The sequence below is a fragment of the Charadrius vociferus genome, unplaced genomic scaffold (genome assembly GCF_000708025.1).
Source record: "Charadrius vociferus isolate BGI_N301 unplaced genomic scaffold, ASM70802v2 scaffold97, whole genome shotgun sequence".
Lineage (NCBI taxonomy): Eukaryota > Metazoa > Chordata > Aves > Charadriiformes > Charadriidae > Charadrius > Charadrius vociferus.
This window is the reverse complement of record NW_009649316.1, coordinates 2,607,863-2,626,667: the sequence shown is the minus strand read 5'-3', so window position 1 is coordinate 2,626,667 and position 18,805 is coordinate 2,607,863. Positions and strand designations below refer to the sequence as shown.

The 18,805-nt window shown below is 41.8% G+C and overlaps 2 protein-coding genes across 2 annotated transcripts in view; one reads left to right on the top strand and one right to left on the bottom strand.

Annotated features, from left to right (window-relative positions):
* The window catches only part of PSMA2 (proteasome (prosome, macropain) subunit, alpha type, 2), a 7,556-nt gene extending 7,334 nt beyond the window's left edge, over window positions 1–222 (bottom strand). The window contains exon 1 of the mRNA XM_009889424.1: window positions 125–222. Coding sequence (XP_009887726.1) covers window positions 125–165 — 41 coding nt within the window. The 5' untranslated portion in view covers window positions 166–222. The remainder of the gene's footprint in view (window positions 1–124) is intronic.
* A 288-nt stretch (window positions 223–510) lies between these two features.
* On the top strand, window positions 511–2,019 carry MRPL32 (mitochondrial ribosomal protein L32). The gene is made up of 3 exons (XM_009889423.1): window positions 511–634; window positions 900–1,081; window positions 1,765–2,019. Exons 1-3 carry the CDS (start codon window positions 511–513, stop codon window positions 2,017–2,019), a joined length of 561 nt encoding a protein of 186 aa, XP_009887725.1.
* Window positions 2,020–18,805: the final 16,786 nt, after the last annotated feature.

Below are 18,805 nucleotides of genomic sequence, written 5' to 3'. Positions count from 1 at the left end.
GCCCCCCCCCCTCCCTGCCCCGCCGCCGCAAGACCGCTCCGCATAGGCTTGTGCGCTGCCCTCCCCCTCACCCGCTGAGAGCCCAGGCCTGCCGCCCTCTTCCTCCCCCCAACCCCCCAAGTACCTGAAGGTAGTGAGGGAGAAGCTGTAACCCCGCTCCGCCATTTTGGAACGAACCCCTCCACTCCCCTCACCAGCTCCCTCTCCGCAGGCGCAGTCGCTCCGCCCACTTCCTGCACGAGGACACAGCTAGCGCGCTGATTGGTGAGGTGGGGAGAACAGAGCATGCCGGGAAGGAGCGCCGGGCCCGCGAGGGACGCGATTAGCAAGGCGGCACGCCGTGAGGCATTCTGGGACTTGAAGTCCTGGTCTCGGTTCCGGTTGTGCCTTGAAGGTCTGGGCGCACGCGGTTTCCCAGAAGGCTCAGCGACAGGCGCGCATGCCCAGTGGGCCCCCGGGCGAGAGACCGCTTTCCCCTCCTCTGAGGCCTTGGCGGCGTTGTGTGGGAGTATGGCGGCTCTGGTGGTGGTCTTCTCTCCCCTGCCGCGGCTTCGCGCTCTCCTTCAGCGTTGCTGGGGGCGGCTGGAGCGCGGCCTCTTGCCGGGTTTCTCCGGGGGCCAGAGTCCGCCCTGGGGTAGGTGCTGGCCTGTTCCCCTCCCGGCTGAAGGAGAGGGCGGCATCGGGGCGGCGGGACCTGTTTTTACCGTTGAAGGGCGGAGGGAGGGGGCTGGAGCAGGGGAGCGCGCAGCCCTGGCGGTAGTGAGGGAACGGGGCGGGGTGCGCCGCTGGCCGCTCTTACTTCCTCGCCTTGGGGGTGTCAGTAGCATCTGTGTCTTGTTTCTTCGGCTGCACGCGAAAATTGGGCTTGAGTATAATGGATTACCTTCCCTCCCCTTCAGGACCGGCACTGGCTGTCCAAGCTCCAGATTTTCTTCCAGAGCCAGTAAGGGACACTACAGAAAGTAACGAGGCACCCGGCCTCTTAGATAGCATCTTGTGGATGGCGGCGCCAAAGAAAAGGCGCACCATTGAAGTGAACCGCTGCAGGCGAAGAAATCCCAATAAGCTTATAAAACTAAAGGTAATCACCAAATTCCCACGGATTTGTCAGCTTTTTGACTGCAGGTTATTTTGTTAATGGCAAACAAGCATGCTGGAGTAAGATTTACACCAGTCATTTTTCTTCTCACTTGTTTTAGAGAATCATTAAAGTGGTCAATACTGGCTGGAAAAGCTTTCTGGAATTTATTTATAAATAAGCTTAAAAGACATTTTAATCTTCAGAATACTTTGTAACAGGTACAGTCATCTTGTGTGACAGTATTCTGTGGTTAAATAGTGACAGTTTAGGTGCAAGCCAACAAAATGTGAATTTTGGCTAAACAGCTAATATAAATGGAAAAAGGTCTATACTTTTTCTGCATCTAACTCAGTTGATAGGTCTTTAATCTTCCAAACATCGATAGGCATAATGATCCAGGTATTGATTTCATAGGCTGTTTTTAGTAGTAAGCATTTGAGATAGCAATACATTACAGAAAAATTACTTTAGGTAGTATTACATAAATATTACTTAATATTAGATAAATATTACATAATGTTACATAAATATTTACATAACATTTTAAGAATATATTTTGAAAATGCAATTGAATTTCCCTGGTATTTCATGTAACATTTTTAGTAGTTTGTGATTGTTCTCTGTTTCTTTTGTTGCTGTTGTTCAAATTACAAAATTTCCTATTTTCCACTGTCTTTTTTTAGAGGAACATAGATGTCTGTCCTGAGTGTGGAAACTTGAAACAGAAACATGTCCTTTGTGGCTATTGTTACGCAAAGGTGAAAGCAGAAACTCGACTGATACGGAGGGAAATACATAAAAAGGAAGGAGGACCATTTAATGCTCCAACTGTAGAGACAGTCATCCTCTATGATGGAGAAAAGCCCACAGAAAAAGATGAAGGCAAGCGGATCATTGAAAGAGCCAGGAAGCGCCCGTCTTGGTTTGTTCAAAATTGATGCTATAGAACTAATGCTAACAGAAACAGTTGCTAAAGCAAGAAAGATCATGGTTTTCAAAAATATTTTCCTCGTTCACTCAATGTTGATATGGAAAACCTATGAACTTTTGGGAATCCTGCCTGAATCGCGTGTCATGCCATATGGTGTTGCAGACAGGTGTTCTTCCTATAGCATGCAGTGGGAAATGCTTCTCAGTGATACATCATAGCAGTCAACAATTAAAGAGGAAGCAGGATCTACCTTGGGTTTGGACATCTGCCAACAGTACACAGAATAATTTGCATGCTACTGTTCTATGCTGGTTTTGTAAATAACATTTTTTTAACAAAGAAAAGTAACATTCACAGATGTAAAATAAAGTATGTCAAGTTTCCTGGGGAAATCTGCTTCCTGTTTTTGGCTGCTGCTCTTTTGGAGGGTGGAAAATACCAGTTCAAAACCAATGTTGATTAGATACAAAGGATATTTACAAGGAAAGATAGTTATGTGTTTATTTCCATGGCTTTTAACAGAATCTGCCTGGACACAATGCTGCTGTTTGAGACGCTTGGTGATATTCCTGCTTTTGAGCAAAATAGTGGTTGCCATGTAGTATTTGCACTTTGTACTGACTGAAGGTTAAGTGTTTCTTGCTGTTGCCAGTATACAAAATGACAGTCTGTCTTAAAGGGGTATGGAAAGCCTTCCCCCTCCCCTCCCCCAAAGCGCACTTGGTTTCTTGAGTGACATAACGAATTGAAATGTAATGACTGGAAATCTGTACATTTGACAAGGGTGAAAGCTGATTCTTTGCAGCCATTGCCATTAAGTAGTCTGGGTGGTCAATGTGCGCTTGGAAAACCCCTAAGACCAGCGGAGCCTTCCTGTCGAGTCTTCTGCACAGGGGAGCAGCTCTGCCCTCTGCTGTCCATTGGTACTCTTCAGTGATGCAGTTACAGCACTTAGCTGTGGATTTTCCCTTCAGTTTTAGCCGCATCATAGCACCGTCGCATTTACGATTAAGACTGTTTTCAATTGTAGGTTGGGATTTCAACACACAAACGGTACTGTTTGACGTTATGGCTCAGCCAGTATAATAGCTATTTGCTACAAAAAAATGCGAGTTTACCCCTAACCCTGGCCTGGTTGCCCCTGTGTTTCCTTGGCACTTGAATGTGTCTGCTTCTGTACAGTCCTGGTTCAGGGAGCTATGCTGACAGTGAACTGTTCCCTGGCTTTCTATAACTTGGTGTTTAGTGGGTACCTCTCTGTAGCTTAGCTTGTGTCAGGGTCAGAAAAGTGGCAACACAGGCAGCAGGAGTATGAAAGTGGAGGGCACAGGACTACGCTTTCCAGAATAGCCATTGTTTGTACGTGACTAAGCCAATTATGCCTGCTTAAGGAGTGGGCTCGTGTGTGCTGTAATGCTTCCCTTTTGCTTTCCTTGCTCTGGATTCCATGTTTTGAAACATAACTGGTAGGAATAGATAGTAGCAGAGAAGTTGCTTTTCCTCCATGGTCTAAGGGAATAATGAAAGATGATAAGTGTAAATTGATGCCATTTAGTTGACAGTATCCAAGCAAACAACATAAGTTCTTTTCGATTTGTCCAAACAGGATTTATTCCAGTCATACCTTTTTTTCACTTACTGAGAACTGAAGGCAGTAAAAGGTGGCAAGCAGGATGCAGAGTGGAAGGCTTACTTTTCCAGAGCTGCATGGGATGAGACTGACATATCGGAGGTGAGATTAGCCAAGCAATAAGACAGATATTTTGTCCTGAGGGAAAGGTGTGTATGTATTTTAGGGAGAGGTGGGGATTTTTGTTTCTTTGTCCACATAAGACCAATTACACCTTACTGCCTTAGTTGCTTTTTATATATTTGTATTTTTGACAAAGGTTCTGTAGAGAAATAAGCTAAATTAGCCTGGGGTGTCATGGGTTATTTTCTTAAAAATGCAGAGGTATTATTGAAAAAAAAACCAAAAAAACCCAAAACTATTTTTCTCTACACAGTCTCCATTTGCTAATGGAGTAATAATTATAATTGGCATATTGCATTAGTTCATTGAATTATAGTATCGATGAAGCAATGAAGATGTTTTACAAATAGAGTTCTTATGAAACATGAGTGAAGTTAGGCTGTGCCAATGCTAGACATTTTAAGATACTTGCCAGGTCATGGTTAGGTAATGATTCATTTCACAGGCATACTGCTTATGTTAGTACTGCACTTGTGCAATCCAGACAAGAAGAGGTGCTTGGTAATATTTCATAGTGGTTTCTGAGTAATGTGGAGAAAAAAGTCATTGAAGTATTTGGTATTCATGGTATTTAAAAGAAAAATTGGAAACAACTGACAAGTATTGAAGATTCGTAGATGCAATTGATATAGTACCAGTCGATTTTCCGAAAAAGAAATTATCTCCAGTGAGAGTCAGAACAGTTTAGTTTGAATGACTTTCCCCTCAAAAGAGTAAGGAAAGCTCACTTTCATAGCTTCATTTTATGAACACTGACAATATGAAGCTCCATTACTTAAAAAATAACAGAATTCCTCTAAAACATGTGGCATAGTCTGTTACTTAAACCCTGATTATATGTAATTTTCGCAGAATCACAGAATGGTCAGGGTTGGAAGGGACCTCTGGAGATCATCTAGTCCAACCCCCAAAGAAAAGAAAGAAGTTACCATTATTTTCAAAGAAAATGATTTTCAAATTTGAGATTATTTTCAAAGAAATATAAGTTGTAATAGTGCTAATATATAAATATGCACTTTCAAAACAATATAAATTAACAAAAAACAAGCTGGTTGTGACAAATGCTGTAGTCCAGAATCCATTTAAAAAGAAAAATTATATGCCTCAGGGAAATTTCACTTTGATACATTGGGAACCTGCTAGTAGCTGAAAAAGACGTTCTTTTTTGTCTGAAAATTTCATGTGATTAAATACATGTTATATTTGATTATCTTTTTCTTCTGTAAGGATTTTATGCAAAAATTATTTTATTTTTCATTTTAGAAAGAACCGGAAAGGTGATGTAATGTCCTAAAATACAAGAATGCAAGTTGCTAAATGATTTTGTATCATACTAAGATCTGTAGAGCTAGAGGTGATTTCTGGCAGTGATCAATTATGATATCCATAGAGGTTGATAAACCAATTTCTCTTTAATCTGCCGTTTAGCGAGGGAATTTTATTAAAAGGTTTCTGCACAGTCCTCATCTATTCTGTTGTACACGCTAGGTCAGCAAGAGCTGGCAGTTGATATAAAATAAACTTCTCTAAAGCAGTAGGTGGCAGAGGAGTGTAGCTTTCTGGTAAGCAGAGAATAAAAGCCCAGGATCACTAATGAGATAGGAAACGCTGTCAGATTCAAGAAACTTGCACCTGTGTAAGCAAAAGATCTGCAAAAAGACTAAACTTGCGAAGTACGAAGAAAAATAAAATAGTTTTAATGAGACATAAACTAATCTATTGTAATTTATTACTCTGACTAAATTTAATTGGATCTATACTGGGAACTAATACACTGGCTTTTGTGTATATTTATGCACTTCTGCTCTTTGCTGGGTGAATTATTTAAAATTGCAGTTGTACCTATCATTTTTCCCTAACAAAATAGTAGAGCTCTTTTTATGCCTCTTAATTACAGATGGCTTTCTACGTTGTTTTGTATGCCTAGTATATTCAGTTAGTTGCAGTTTTATTTACGCAGCTAGAAAGTACTGCAAATAATAGGTCTGGCAGAATTCCAGTGAATTTCAAGTTATAACTGCCTTGAATTTGTAGAGTCAGAAGGATCAGTTTTACAAACAGCAGACACAAAGTGGAAAGAAAAGAAGACCAATATGGTGTCTAAATTAATTTTAGTTGCTCAGAAGGGAATAGAACATTGTCTGCTCCATCAAAGTTTTAAAATGTTTTGGAAGCATACGAGTGATAAAGGTGCCTGTATCCTTAGAACTTACTTGTTAATTAGTATTTAAGTGAGATATTAGCAAAAATCCTTCTTTTACCTCACAAGACTGCATTGTATTATTTATACAGTGAATGAGGATCAGTAAATACAAGTTGTTTCCAAATAACTTTCCTAATTCTTAACCTGCAAAAGACTTTAAGAATGGGGCCAAATGGGAGGAAAATCAATTAAACTAATGAGAAGGAAGTAGGCAATGCAGCAGTGATGGATCTAGTTTTGTCTTCTCTGTGTATATTCCTAGGAAGTTCTGTTGAATTCAGTGGAGTATAATTCAAGGCAGGATTTGGTCCGATGTACTGAAACCCTGGACATGTGGATGTATGCAAGTGTATCTACTTTTAATGCAGAACATATACCTGTGAAACTACTGCTGGATACCAACAGGACTGGGTTTACAGCTGAAAACTAAGATTGCATTTGATGAATGTAGTAAAAGGAGTCTAATCAGTTGAGACTTGAATTTCTTTCAAACATCCTGCATTTCAGTTTCCCCGGTTGAGGAAAATACCCATATTTAGAAGAAAGGGTATAGGATTCATTTCATATTGAATGTGCTGGATAAACGTATGAAAAGCAAAACTGAACCTGCTCTGGAGCAGAAGACCCAAAACAAAAGCTTTTATGGAGTTGTCAATGTACAATATTTGGCAGGGATTTCTCTAAAGCTGTACTCCGATCATGCAAATTATTTTTTTTTTTTTTAATAAAGCAGATTTCTTGGTTTTAAGATGGTGGGTCAAAGATGAAGAAGCAAAAGTTTGGAAAATCACTAGGCAGAAAACCAATCCTATATTATTATTTTTTTAAGTGTCATACTTTTCAACCAATCCTATGACTTTGAAAATTTGGGATATACTTAGTGTGTCCTGATCATCCAAATGCAGAAGCATCTGACTGTTTCCCTTGGTTTCCTGAAAGGGCACAGACTTTTCTCTATACAAGGTGGTTCTGATGGACTTGTTCTCACTACACAAGCATATAGAAATGTTCTGTCTGACGTGTCCTGGGTATAAGCTTGATTAATCCTTTGTGTGTCCTAAATTTGGGACCAGCTCACGAGGCTCAAGAGGAATAGGCACATTAAATGCAGTGTGTGTCATGGTGTAGGAAGGGCAATCAGTCCCTACTTACACAGCTGACATAGCTTTTACATCCATTCCCAGGGTATACTAATGCTGTTTCTATTCCCGGCCCCATCACACAGGCTCATCAGCTTGTCCAGAAATATGGTTTACAGCTCTGTTTTCCATTATGGTGTAGCTCTAGAGCACATTATGTGAAATACTTCCAGTGGAACTAAGGATTTTGAACAGGCTATTGGAAAGATGTATGTTTCATTTTATAATCTGGGATTAATATTAAATACACAGAATAGTGGTTTTAAAAGGCCTGTACTGATCAGCTTCAGGCTCAAAATTGACAGGCCAGTCCTGTAGGAAAGGTTTGTGCTAAATATATTTGGTTTGGAAGTTCTTACTCGTTCTTCTTTTGACTGTTCCTACTCAGTCATAATCAGATCAAGCAAAGCATCTAAGATGTTTTGAAGAATAACATCAAGATTCGGTCCAATTTAAGATATCTTATATAATTCTGTCACTCTTAAACGGGATAAATGATACATTGATGTTCAAGAAGCCATTGATTTCAGTAGGATTTCTTTTAAAGGAAATTGTAATTCCAACTGACTGAGAGGCAGGCATCAAGCAGTTGTGTTACAAAGTCACTTCATGAAATCATGAAAGCATTTTTTAATTGAAATCAAGGAAATAAAAAATAAGCCTTCTGTTGCCAACACCCACCATGATTCATCACTCGAGCCCATGAGTCCAGCTCTGCCATAGTCCTTTGTGTAAGGTGATTTATGAACAAAGAATGTAATCTTGTAGGAGTTCAGGAGAATGCTGAGATATTTGAATTTCTCTTGCTCCAAATGAATCCTTCTCAGATATTTTTGTCCAGCACCGAGTAGATTACCACAAAGTTACTATGAAAAAGGAATGGAGGAAGGGTTGAAGACCAAGGAGGTACAGTCATTGGCAAGTATGTGGAAGTCAGAGGCATCCTGTTGCTGTGTACGTAATATGAGGAATACAATAGGAGATGCTGCAAGAAAAATACCTTGTGCAACTGAGAGAATAACTGCAAAGTACTCATGTGTGTGGCACTGCAGAAACAGATAACGTCACAAATACCACTCCATTGTGCATCACTTTCATGTTAGCAATTTGTATTGGAAGCTAAATGGCACAATTCCTACTTGACAGGTGGCAAACTGAGGTGCAGAAAGAGCAAGTGAATTCCTCAAAATTGCTCCCTCAGTCAGTGGCAGAGGAAGGAACTGAAGCTATTTGCAGATTATTAACCTGTTGTATTCGCCACTGTGTCAGGAGTTAGGGAATAATAATAATTATCACTTGTGGTGGCCCTTAATCTAGCTAGGTTTGTGTTTTGATCAAGTAAACTGCTGCAAAGATACTATATATCAAAATATTTATTAGGACAGTGGCCCATTAGGGCCTTTATCCAGAGATCTTCAGGCAAGCTGGAAATCTGGTTTATTACTAAATGACGCCTTTTTTTTTTTTCTCCTTTCACTTGAGAACAGGAGGAAAAACAGTGTGATTTTTGCAGGAAGCTTCCAATGACTAGACTCAATCACTTCTCATCTGCAGAAAAGTGTCTTACCCTAAAAGAAAAGCCATTCTCTGCAGTGGGGTTATTTATAAGAGTATGACTCAGATGGACAACAATGGCAGAATCTGTCCCCAGGAATTTTTTAATGTATGAATCTAAAAATCAGTGTAGTCCTAAAAGTAAAAGATTTCTCCTCCACAGATTAGATTCCTTTGGTCCAGGAATAAGGTGCCTTCTTTATTGGCTATATACAAGAAGTTCTGTCAAACAGAAGAAAAAAACTCTAACCCAAATAATACAAGCAATTAAATTGTTTGAAAAAAACCCAAAACCGTAAGATCCAGAGATCATTCACCAGCAAAACCAGCAGTACCTATGGGCAAAGAATTGGTTTAGGTCATTTCTCAAAGAAAATATTTTTCCTCTGAGACACTTCATGCTGAAAAATATGAAGGAAGAGAATTTGCGATCATTTTTTCCCTTTTCTTTCTGATCAAAGAGATGTACTTTGCTTTCAAGCCACCAGAGTGTATGTTCCTCATCCTGCTGATTTGGCAGATGCTGGGATCCCTGAATCTGTTGCTTAGGTTATATGATTATCAGATTCAACAGGCAACCAATTGAGAATAGGTAGTCATGATCAAAAGTAATTTATTCTTTTCAGTTTATTGCAATGACTGTATCTTCCCAAGAGCGTAGACATTGGCTTTGTTAATATGATTTGCAAGAATGTTATCTGTATCAGGAACATAGCACTTGAAGGAGCAAAAAAAACTACATCCATGTTTGACAGATCTTATAGCCACATTTGGGTCTGAGAAATATGAAGGATAATCTGAGACTTCAAGCAAGATTCCTTTCTTTCCAAAGATAAAGCTGAAATGAAAAAGCGATGACCAGTGATAAATAGGTTTCGCTGAGTTTTCCCAGCCTGTGGAGGTAAAAAATAAATAGATGAAAGTTCCTTGCTGAATTTAAAGCTGTAGAGTGTTGTCAGGCAGGCTACCTTTTGGGCATACTATATGCATGTCCTAACAGAATTCCTATTACATGTCTGCAGTTGGTGTTAATCATGACGCCAAGTAGATCTCATTAACAGAGCAAGCAGCAGAAAAAGATGTAAGAAAAATGTGAGTTACAAGGTGCCTACTTCAACAGTGAAATTCACAGTTACTTTGATCAAGTAATAGACATTAACATTTCACCAATGAGAATCTTCTCCTAAGTGCTTACCATGAGCCATGGTCCTTAGTGGGTATGTTGCCAATAATCAGAGAAAATTGTACCCGTCTCTCTGTGCCTCTCTTTTCTGTCTACAAAATGGGGATAATATCAATTTCATGACACTCCTATGGAGCTCAGTCAAGAATATTTTTTCCTAAGCCATCTACGTTCTGAAGATCACTACAATGCAGACACAGGCGTATTCAACAGAAAAGCCAGGTGCCTGCAGAAGTCTACCTTACTGGTGGCCTGGGTATTGCTTGCAAAGCAAAATGTTGGCCACTGGGCACTGGTGCCCACTTCAGCTTCTGAGAAAGGCTGGAGGGGTCCCCTATATAGAAATAACCATGCTTATAGCCCATTGCTCGTGCTCTTCATGCTCATGTCACTAGATGCAGCGTGCTCATTACAGAAAAGCATCTCTTCCCATTTTTTAGACTACACAACACAGCATCGCTGGCCTGCGCAGAAACACTAACAGCAGCTCTGCATGGACAGTCTCAGAGGAGCAGTTGCGGAAAAAAATCATTCCCACTGATTGCTGGGGAGCAACAAGCAAGTACAAAGCCTCATAGAGATGGCACAAACCACATCTTGGTTTGGTTGTATGCAGCCATCTGCAGCAGATTTGTGCCTGTGTGTGGTCTGTGTGTTTTCCTGACTGTGCCACACACTGTGGCCCCTAAACGGTAAGGGACAGATTCTGCCATGCCTGGGGGTCAAAGGAAGCATGGACTATCTGTCCTCTTCAGGTCCTGAGGGGGCAGGAGGGAGTTGAGGCAGTCCCTAGCCGAGGGCAGCCGAATCTTCCAGCACCTCTTTGCCACCCATTGACCACCACCATTCATAGCAGGCTGGGATTACACGCAGCATAAAGATTCTTGGATCAGGACGGAGTGCAGCAGGAAGCAATCCTCCCTTACCCACTCTTGCTGCCCATACTGGAGACAATATGGAGCTGAGATTTTAAAATTTAAGCTATTTGAAGTGTACCATAGTTCTTCCATCAACAAAATAGAAGTATGGGGAATGTTTGACAGGCCAGGCACCAACTTTTAGTCTTGTTCCTGCTGCAGGAGCTGCCAGCTATCGTTTTCCATGGACTGCTTGGTGCTCTGCTTTCCTGGGCTCCATTCACAAGGCAATTCTTGCTGCAGAGCCTGAATATTTAGACATTTGCATTATAATTTGGCCATGGTGGACTTCCCTGTGCCACTTACCCTGCTGCCAAAATGTGCATAGCTTTGGCATGTCTTGCTATTTTCCAACCTAATCACTTATTTTTCCCATTTGAAATTTTAAGAAAACACTAACTGTTAGACAATTTTCTTACTACCCTCCTCCTGTTTTCTGCATATGGCCTTGGGGCTAACTTCACCTTTGGTAAGCTATTGATCCCCAGTGTACATGGGGATAAGCGTGGTTCTGTATTTCCAGCCAACTTATTGCTGGGCTCTGCATTAGTCCCGCCAGATTTTGCGATAAATGAATTCATGCAGGGCAGAAGTTAAGCACTACTCTTACGCTTCTTCCATTTTAAGTTTGAAATCCTGGACTGGCGCAAATCCTGCTCTCTTCCTCTGTCATTTTCCAGTAAAGCAAAATGCTGAGCCAAAGCTCAAGAACTGGTGAACAACTTGGTGCAAATTACTTTCAGCATTCAGTCCCCAGGATAGTCAATAAACATGGAGGACTCTCTGTACCTTGTTGACTTCTATCCAGTTTGTATTTTCCTTTAAAGAAAGGGACATTGTGCTTTTGTGGAATTCAGCTCCTACAAAAGAATGCTTTGTGTCTGCACAGCTCCAGCAGCAGCAATACGTAACACTAATAACAATGAAGAGCTCATGCTGAGGATGATCCTCCATTTGCTCACCCAGAGATATGTTTATCTTTTTTTTCTGTTTCTGATCAGCTGGAAAGACAGTGGCAGCGTATAGAAGTGGAGGTCTGATGCATCACTCGTTATGCTGAGACTAATATGGCTTTATATCTTATTTTAGCTACCGAGAAAGTCCTGGGGCCACGGGGGATTATCAGAAAAGCAGCAGTATGGAAATGTGTATGGAGGGGGAAGGGGAATGAACAGCTGGAGAGTTTTCATTGCTGGTACTCTATAGGGAAAGCAGAGATATCATAAGTGCTGCAATCTTGTCATAAGCACGTTGATCTCATATGGTTGTGCATAGAGTACACATATTATTAGTTGTGGACCACCACCAGTTGTGGATTTTATATCCCATAATGACCAGCATGGTTTAGATTCCCTTGCAATGTAGCGTATGTAGGCTGCATCCCTTTCAATTAATTTATGCACTGGTTTTCTCAAAGCCAGCAGAAAGCCATATTTTGTAATTAATTAGTTTTTTTAATATTGTATCAGCATATGAGAAGTGCTTTAATTAGCCCACCACTTTCCTTGAGGGGTAAGGTTTTTTTGTACTACTTATTCACACATATTCCATATATTCTTCTAAGTAGGGGAAAATTGTCTTAAAATATTAAGAACTGTTATTGGCTAAACAAGTTCTCTAACAGAGAAATTAATTACTTCATTGCCTTGTTCTGAAATTCTTTTCAAGTGGATGACCTTGTCGCAAGTTAATAACCAGAAATGTGGATCAATATGGGAAGCATATATGCAAATTTAGCAGCTGAAAGAAAGCTTCAATAAGGATAGTTAATTATATCATTAAAAAGTGCCATTTTACTTTCTCTCTGCCATGTCTTGTATAATCCCAAATCCATTCTCTCTCTTGCTTTCCACCTTCCTTTGTCTCAGTGAAGCTATCAGCTTTATTTCACTGTTTCCACATCTCTGGCCTATCTGTTAGATGTTCCTTCTTCCCGTATTTTCTTCTAAGGATTTCTCCTTTTCATCTTTAGCTATTGTATGAAACCCTTATCTTTACCCCCACGAGGTCTGAGATACCTCATGCTCTTCCCCAGCTCCTGAAAACAAGCTTTTCCTTGTTTTTCTCATGTCTCTCCTTGAAGTTTGTTTGGGACCTGACATTTCCATTCAGTATATAAAAAGACGGTCAGTTTACTGGCGAAGCCACAAGGACACGCAAAATCTTTGTTCAGGAAAGGTGATGGGAAGTGTTAGTAAGAAGGAAAAACACAAAGGCAGAGAGGGAGGGAAGAAGGGAAATCCTGTGTGTTCAGAGATGTGAGATTAGGCTCGGATGGAGAATTGCTCCAGGACTCGCTATCCCAGATGTTGTGGGTGCCCAACCCTAGCTGCATTCCTAGACTGCTCCACCTCACATGCTCAGTTGCAGGTTTTTCCTCTCTTCTACTTAATAATTTAACTAGGAAGATTGAGCAACTACTGACTGAATTATTGAAGGTGTAATTAAACTGGCAAGAGTTGAGGAGAGTATGTGAGCATTTTTTTAGCAAAAAACCAAAATATCTGTTTCCCTATGAAATGAAAAGTCACAGCTAAATTCAATTACTACCTAGGACTTGCTCCCACTCCCTTTGTTAAATTGCTGATGCACCAGGGCAGTAGTTGTGAATATGGGCAGTGAGTCTTCAGCAAAACCACCCGTTCGGAAGGTGACTGACTTCTGACACTACAGGGAAAAAAAACCCTCTCATCTTCCACTTCTTTTTCTTCTTTAGTAGCAGTGGTGAGCTCCTGTTTAAAGGCAAGGTCATGCTCTGGGTAAATATTGAGCTATTGTATGCAAAAATTTAGCAGCCTCTGTTCTTCAAAGAGTAATATAGACAGTGAAACTGCTTCCTGGTTCCCTGGAGTTCCTCCAAGACAGAGATAAGAAGTTTACAATTTTGTCCTATGTGTAGCAGAGTTCTTCAGGGTTGTGACTTTAGTTGAGACCAAGATGTAATTCAGCTTGGTAAGATTAAGCCTGATAATGATGCAAAGGTTATTTTAGGTGGGCTTCCTTTTTGAAAGACTTTGGCTAATCTTGACTGGTTTGCTGTAGCCTAAGAAGGCATAATCCTGACAAATCTGGTGGCCTTCTACGAAGGGGTTACAGCGACAGTGGACAAGGGAAGAGCAACCGATGTCATCTACCTGGACTTGTGCAAAGCTTTCAACACCATCCCACACAACATCCTGGTCTCTAAATTGGAGAGACTTGGATTCGACAAACGGACTACTCGGTGGATAAAGAACTGCCTGGACAGTTGCACTCAAAGAGTTGCGGTCAACGACTCGATGTCCAAGTGGAGAAAAGTGATGAGTGGTGTTCCTCAGGGGTCAGTACTGGGACCTGTACTATTCAACATCTTTGTTGGCGACATGGACTGTGGGGTCGAGTGCACCCTCAGCAAGTTTGCCGATGATACCAAGCTGTTTGACGAGGTAGACACACTGGAGGGGAGGGATGCCATCCAGAGGGACCTGGCCAGGCTGGAGAGGTGAGCCCAAGCCAACCTCATGCGGTTCAACAAGACCAAGTGCAAGGTCCTACATCTGGGTCGGGGCAATCCCAAGCACAAATACAGGCTCGTCGGGGAATGGCTGGAGAGCAGCCCTGAGGAGAAGGACCTGGGTGTGCTGATTGACCAGAAGCTCCGCATGAGCCAGCAATGTGCAATCGCATCCCAGAAGGCCAACCGTATCCTGGGCTGCATCAAAAGGAGTGTGGCCAGCAGGTCAAGGGAGGTGATTCTGCCCCTCTACTCCACTCTCGTGAGTACTGCACTACCCACCTGGAGTACTGCATCCAGCTCTGGAGTCCCCAGCATAACAAGGACATGGACCTGCTGGAACGTGTCCAGAGGAGGGGTGAGACCCCACCTGGAGTACTGCATCCAGCTCTGGAGTCCTCAACATAAGAAAGACATGGACCTGCTGGAACGTGTCCAGAGGAGGGCCACGAGGATGATCCGAGGGCTGGAGCACCTCTCCTATGAGGAGAGGCTGAAAGAGTTGGGGGAGTTCAGCCTGGAGAAGAGAAGGCTCCGGGGAGATCTTATTGCAGCCCTCCAGTACCTAAAGGGGGCCTACAGGAGAGCTGGGGAAGGACTTTTTACTAGGACACATAGTGATAGGACGAGGGGGAATGGCTTTAAACTGGAAGAGGGCAGGTTTAGATTAAACATTAGGAAGAAATTTTTCACTTTAAGGATGGTAAGGCACTGGAACAGGTTGCCCAGAGAGGTTGTTGAGGCCCCATCCCTGGAGGTGTTCAAGGCCAGGCTGGACGTGGCCTTGGGCAACCTGGTCTAGTGGGAGGTGTCCCTGCCCATGGCAGGGGGGTTGGAACTAGATGATCTGCAGGGTCCCTTCCAACTTAAACCATTCTGTGATTCTATAATCCAGCTATGGAAATCAGATTTGACAGGATTTCATTTATTCTAATAAATACTTGCTTTAATTCTGGGATTTAATAATTCCACAGCTGAGAGCTACGTTGTGACATTGTTCAAGTTATTCCAGGTCCTATGGGACAAAACCTTAAACTAAAAAATGTACCTTTTCCTGCTTTGTCTCCTTTTTTGTTTGAGTTTATGACTATAATTAACAGGATATCTTTTTCACTACATCATATTTTCCTGCCTAACTGGTTTTGGTTGGATCTTTTTAATTTTCTTTTTTCCTCTGGAGAGAAAGAAAGATTGTATTAACAATGTACTGTTGGTATAACCTTCCCTTCACAAAACGTTGGATCAGAGAAGCAGAATAAGGACCATCCATTCTGCATCCCCTTGCTCCAGTACAGAAGTAGCCTTCTCTCTGGCAGTGTGATTGAAGCAGAGTCCAAGTAACATTTGATCCGGTATCATGGCTTGCCTGGTCCAAGTCACAGTCTATCCTGGTTTTATTTAATAGCCAAATGAACCCCTATGTTGGGCAGAACCCATTGGGAAACCTGTAGTCATGGGAGGAAGGAAGAAGTGAAAAGACGTGGAGAAGTTGAGACAACTGAATGAAACAAAATACTTTGGAATTTAAAAAAACGAACAGTCTAAGCACATTAAAATAAACAGGAATGAATCTTCATAGGCATAGGCTGCTTTGAAAATTTCACTTACCTTCTCCCATTGCCTATGTCAGGGTTTTTTTTGTTCTGACTTAACTTTTTTGAACAGTTAACTACAACTGAGCAACTGACAGGTTGTTTATGTCCAGTCCAGATCCTCTTGGGAAAGTGGTGAAGTTAATTTATTGAGCAATTATCCCATGACCTAAGATATTCCAGTTTGATAATGAAAACAGGTGTTGCCAGAGACAGTTAAAAGGCAGGTGAAATATGGTTTATTTTGTGATTGTGTGAGTTGGTAAGGAATGGGACAGGTGACATAAGGTTCCCAACTTATGTAAAAACAAACATCATATTGTCTATGCTGGCAAGGATTCTGGGAACTTCCTTAAACAGTGAATAAAGTGGAAAAGTTAAATTCATCTGAGATTCCTTAGGTAATTTCTGACCAATTGGCAGACCTAAATTACCTCTGCAGAGGAAATCTGACCCACAAAAGCCTTGAAAGCAAATATTCTCAGTGCGTCAGGCAATTACACAGGTTTCCCAAATAAATGATATGATTTCCTCGACTCTCTCTCTTCCAAAAGTATGCTTCCCTGCTTCTTTTGTGATGAGCTTATGGTCTTTACCACTCCAGCTTGAGATAAAACAGAGGCAAGCTGCATTTACACAGGGCAGTACTTTGTTATATTTCAGCTAGTTACTGTACTACTGACCTTCCCCTCAAAACTAGACTAGACTAAACTTCTTCAGTAAAATCATGTATAAGTCTGTACTGAGCCAGCTGCCAAATGTATTGCAGATCACAAAGGCTGCCAGACTTGTGAGGAAAGCAAGCACTGGGAATAAGAAAACTTGTGTTGAATCACGAAGAATGGGTAAGCCAAAAAAGGGTGCTGAACGAAACAGGAAGAATGAACACAGGGGAGTTGAAGGCAGATACCGATAGAGACACAAGTCACTTCCCACTGACCCGAACTCAGATCCAGCAGCCTTACTGGTGTGTGATGGTGAAGGCTGGGAAGGTTCCCTTCTACTGGCATCGAGGCTCAAATGCAGGCACCTCAAATATGGTTGCCAAACAGCGCACTGGCAGATTTTCCAGGACACCTGCGGCATTTTGAGGGAGACATTCACAAGAAGCAGCAGCTCCCACTGAGAGACAAATTCGGCAGAAGGGAGGGGTGCTGCTCTCTACAGAGGCACATCACACCAGCAGCACGTCCCCCACTGAGTTTTGTCAGCATGCTAATTTGGGAAAGAAGGATATGGTCTGGCACACCAGCCCTGCAAGTTGCGGAACCCTTGATGAAACTGTTGCCAGCTGTAATGAGAAAAGCTTCAGAACTTTTTCCTTTTATCCAGGTTGCAACGATCCCGCAGTCACAGCTCCAGATCACATTGTGCCTCTTCTGATCTCTTGTGCTGTGCCTCTAAGATGGAGAAGTCAGTCTATCGCAAAGTCTGCCAGCAGGCCTCCAGCTGCCCTCTCTTCTTGCAGGCACTTATGCAGACACTTGCTGCGTTTTCAGCTTCGGTTGTTCTTAATCTCTTAGCCCAATCGTCCTTTGGGTAGAAAAAGATAATAATAACTGTGTGTGATTTTGTAGATTATACTGCTTAATGCCAGCTTTTGTCTCCATCTTTCCCAGTGTTTCCTCAGTGCTGCGTTTGCATTCTCCAGACCCTGGAGTAAGTAAGATGTGGTGTGGATGACCACCTCAGATACAAGAGGAGAAGTCCCTTGACTGGCTCCCACAGGCTTGAGAGAGGTCCATTCTAGTGACCTGTTAGAAAACAAACAAGAAAGCATGTTTAGATAAACGGGTACTTTTAACCTGAAGCTACAAACTAATGTCTGAGAGTTTGAGGATACTCGCTCCCTCCCGCAGAGGAAAAAAAGAGATAGATCCCACAGCCAATGTGACTTTCACATCTACTAGAAACCAATTGCTCAGGACAAAGATAGTAACATCCACTTTAATATTAGTCTATCCTTGAATGAGGAAAGAAAGCAGAATGTTTTAATTTGATTTCAAATATCCAGGGTAGCCTTTCTGCTGCGTGCATTTTCTGGGTGCTTCTAAAAATATCCATTTAACCCCAAACTTTATTTTCCTAGAGGAAGTAATCCAGAAGAAAACATTTGCCTCTTCTTCTTCTCCCTCTCCTCTTACCCTGCTCAGTGAAGATGTATGATGAGTGAGAATATAGAATATATCCCTTCGTTTCTGCTACCCCCATTCTTGCAGTAATATTTTGAAGCCTTAGGTCTCCAGTGAGGTTTCATTCTATTTTTAAAAAGTGGAAAAAAGGAAAAACAAAATGTAGCTTCCAGCCAGCCCTCTTTCAATACACAAAAGTAGATCTCTTATTTCTTATCCCGATTCAGTGAACTTTTCCCACAGGTGCCAGCATCATGAAAACTCAGAAATGCAAAATCAAAACAACTGAGCCAGTTACTTGTACAGCTTGTATGAAAAAATAGACCTTCTTTGGAAGAGAGATGCGGGGGGAGAAGCTGGGGCACAAAAGAAAAAGAAACACATCTTTGCTCTCAGAAAATTTTGTTGTCAGATTTTCAGATGTGCAAAGACAGGGAAATAATGCCATCATTTGAATCTCTGGTTTAATAATTTATTGTGTGTGTTTTGTATTGGGAAAGCAAGAACAAAATATTGTGTGCATGGCTGCTAATTATGGGATTTCTTCTCTACTGCCGTTTCCCATGTATCCCAGGAAAGTATAGAGTGGTGGTGTAAGCTTGTCCCTTGCAGTCTTGTAACAGTCCTCAATTTGGATTTGAGGCAGTGCCTCGAGGAGAGAGAAACAAGTTAATCTTCAAGGCCACACAGGCAGTAGCCTCTGCACTGAGGCAGCCAACAGAAGCACTAATTAGCGTAATTTGGGTTATAACAGCAGATCTGCTTGGAAATAAACAGAGACCACTGCTTCTTTGCAGCTTACCCACCTACAAGTGATTGACTTGTTG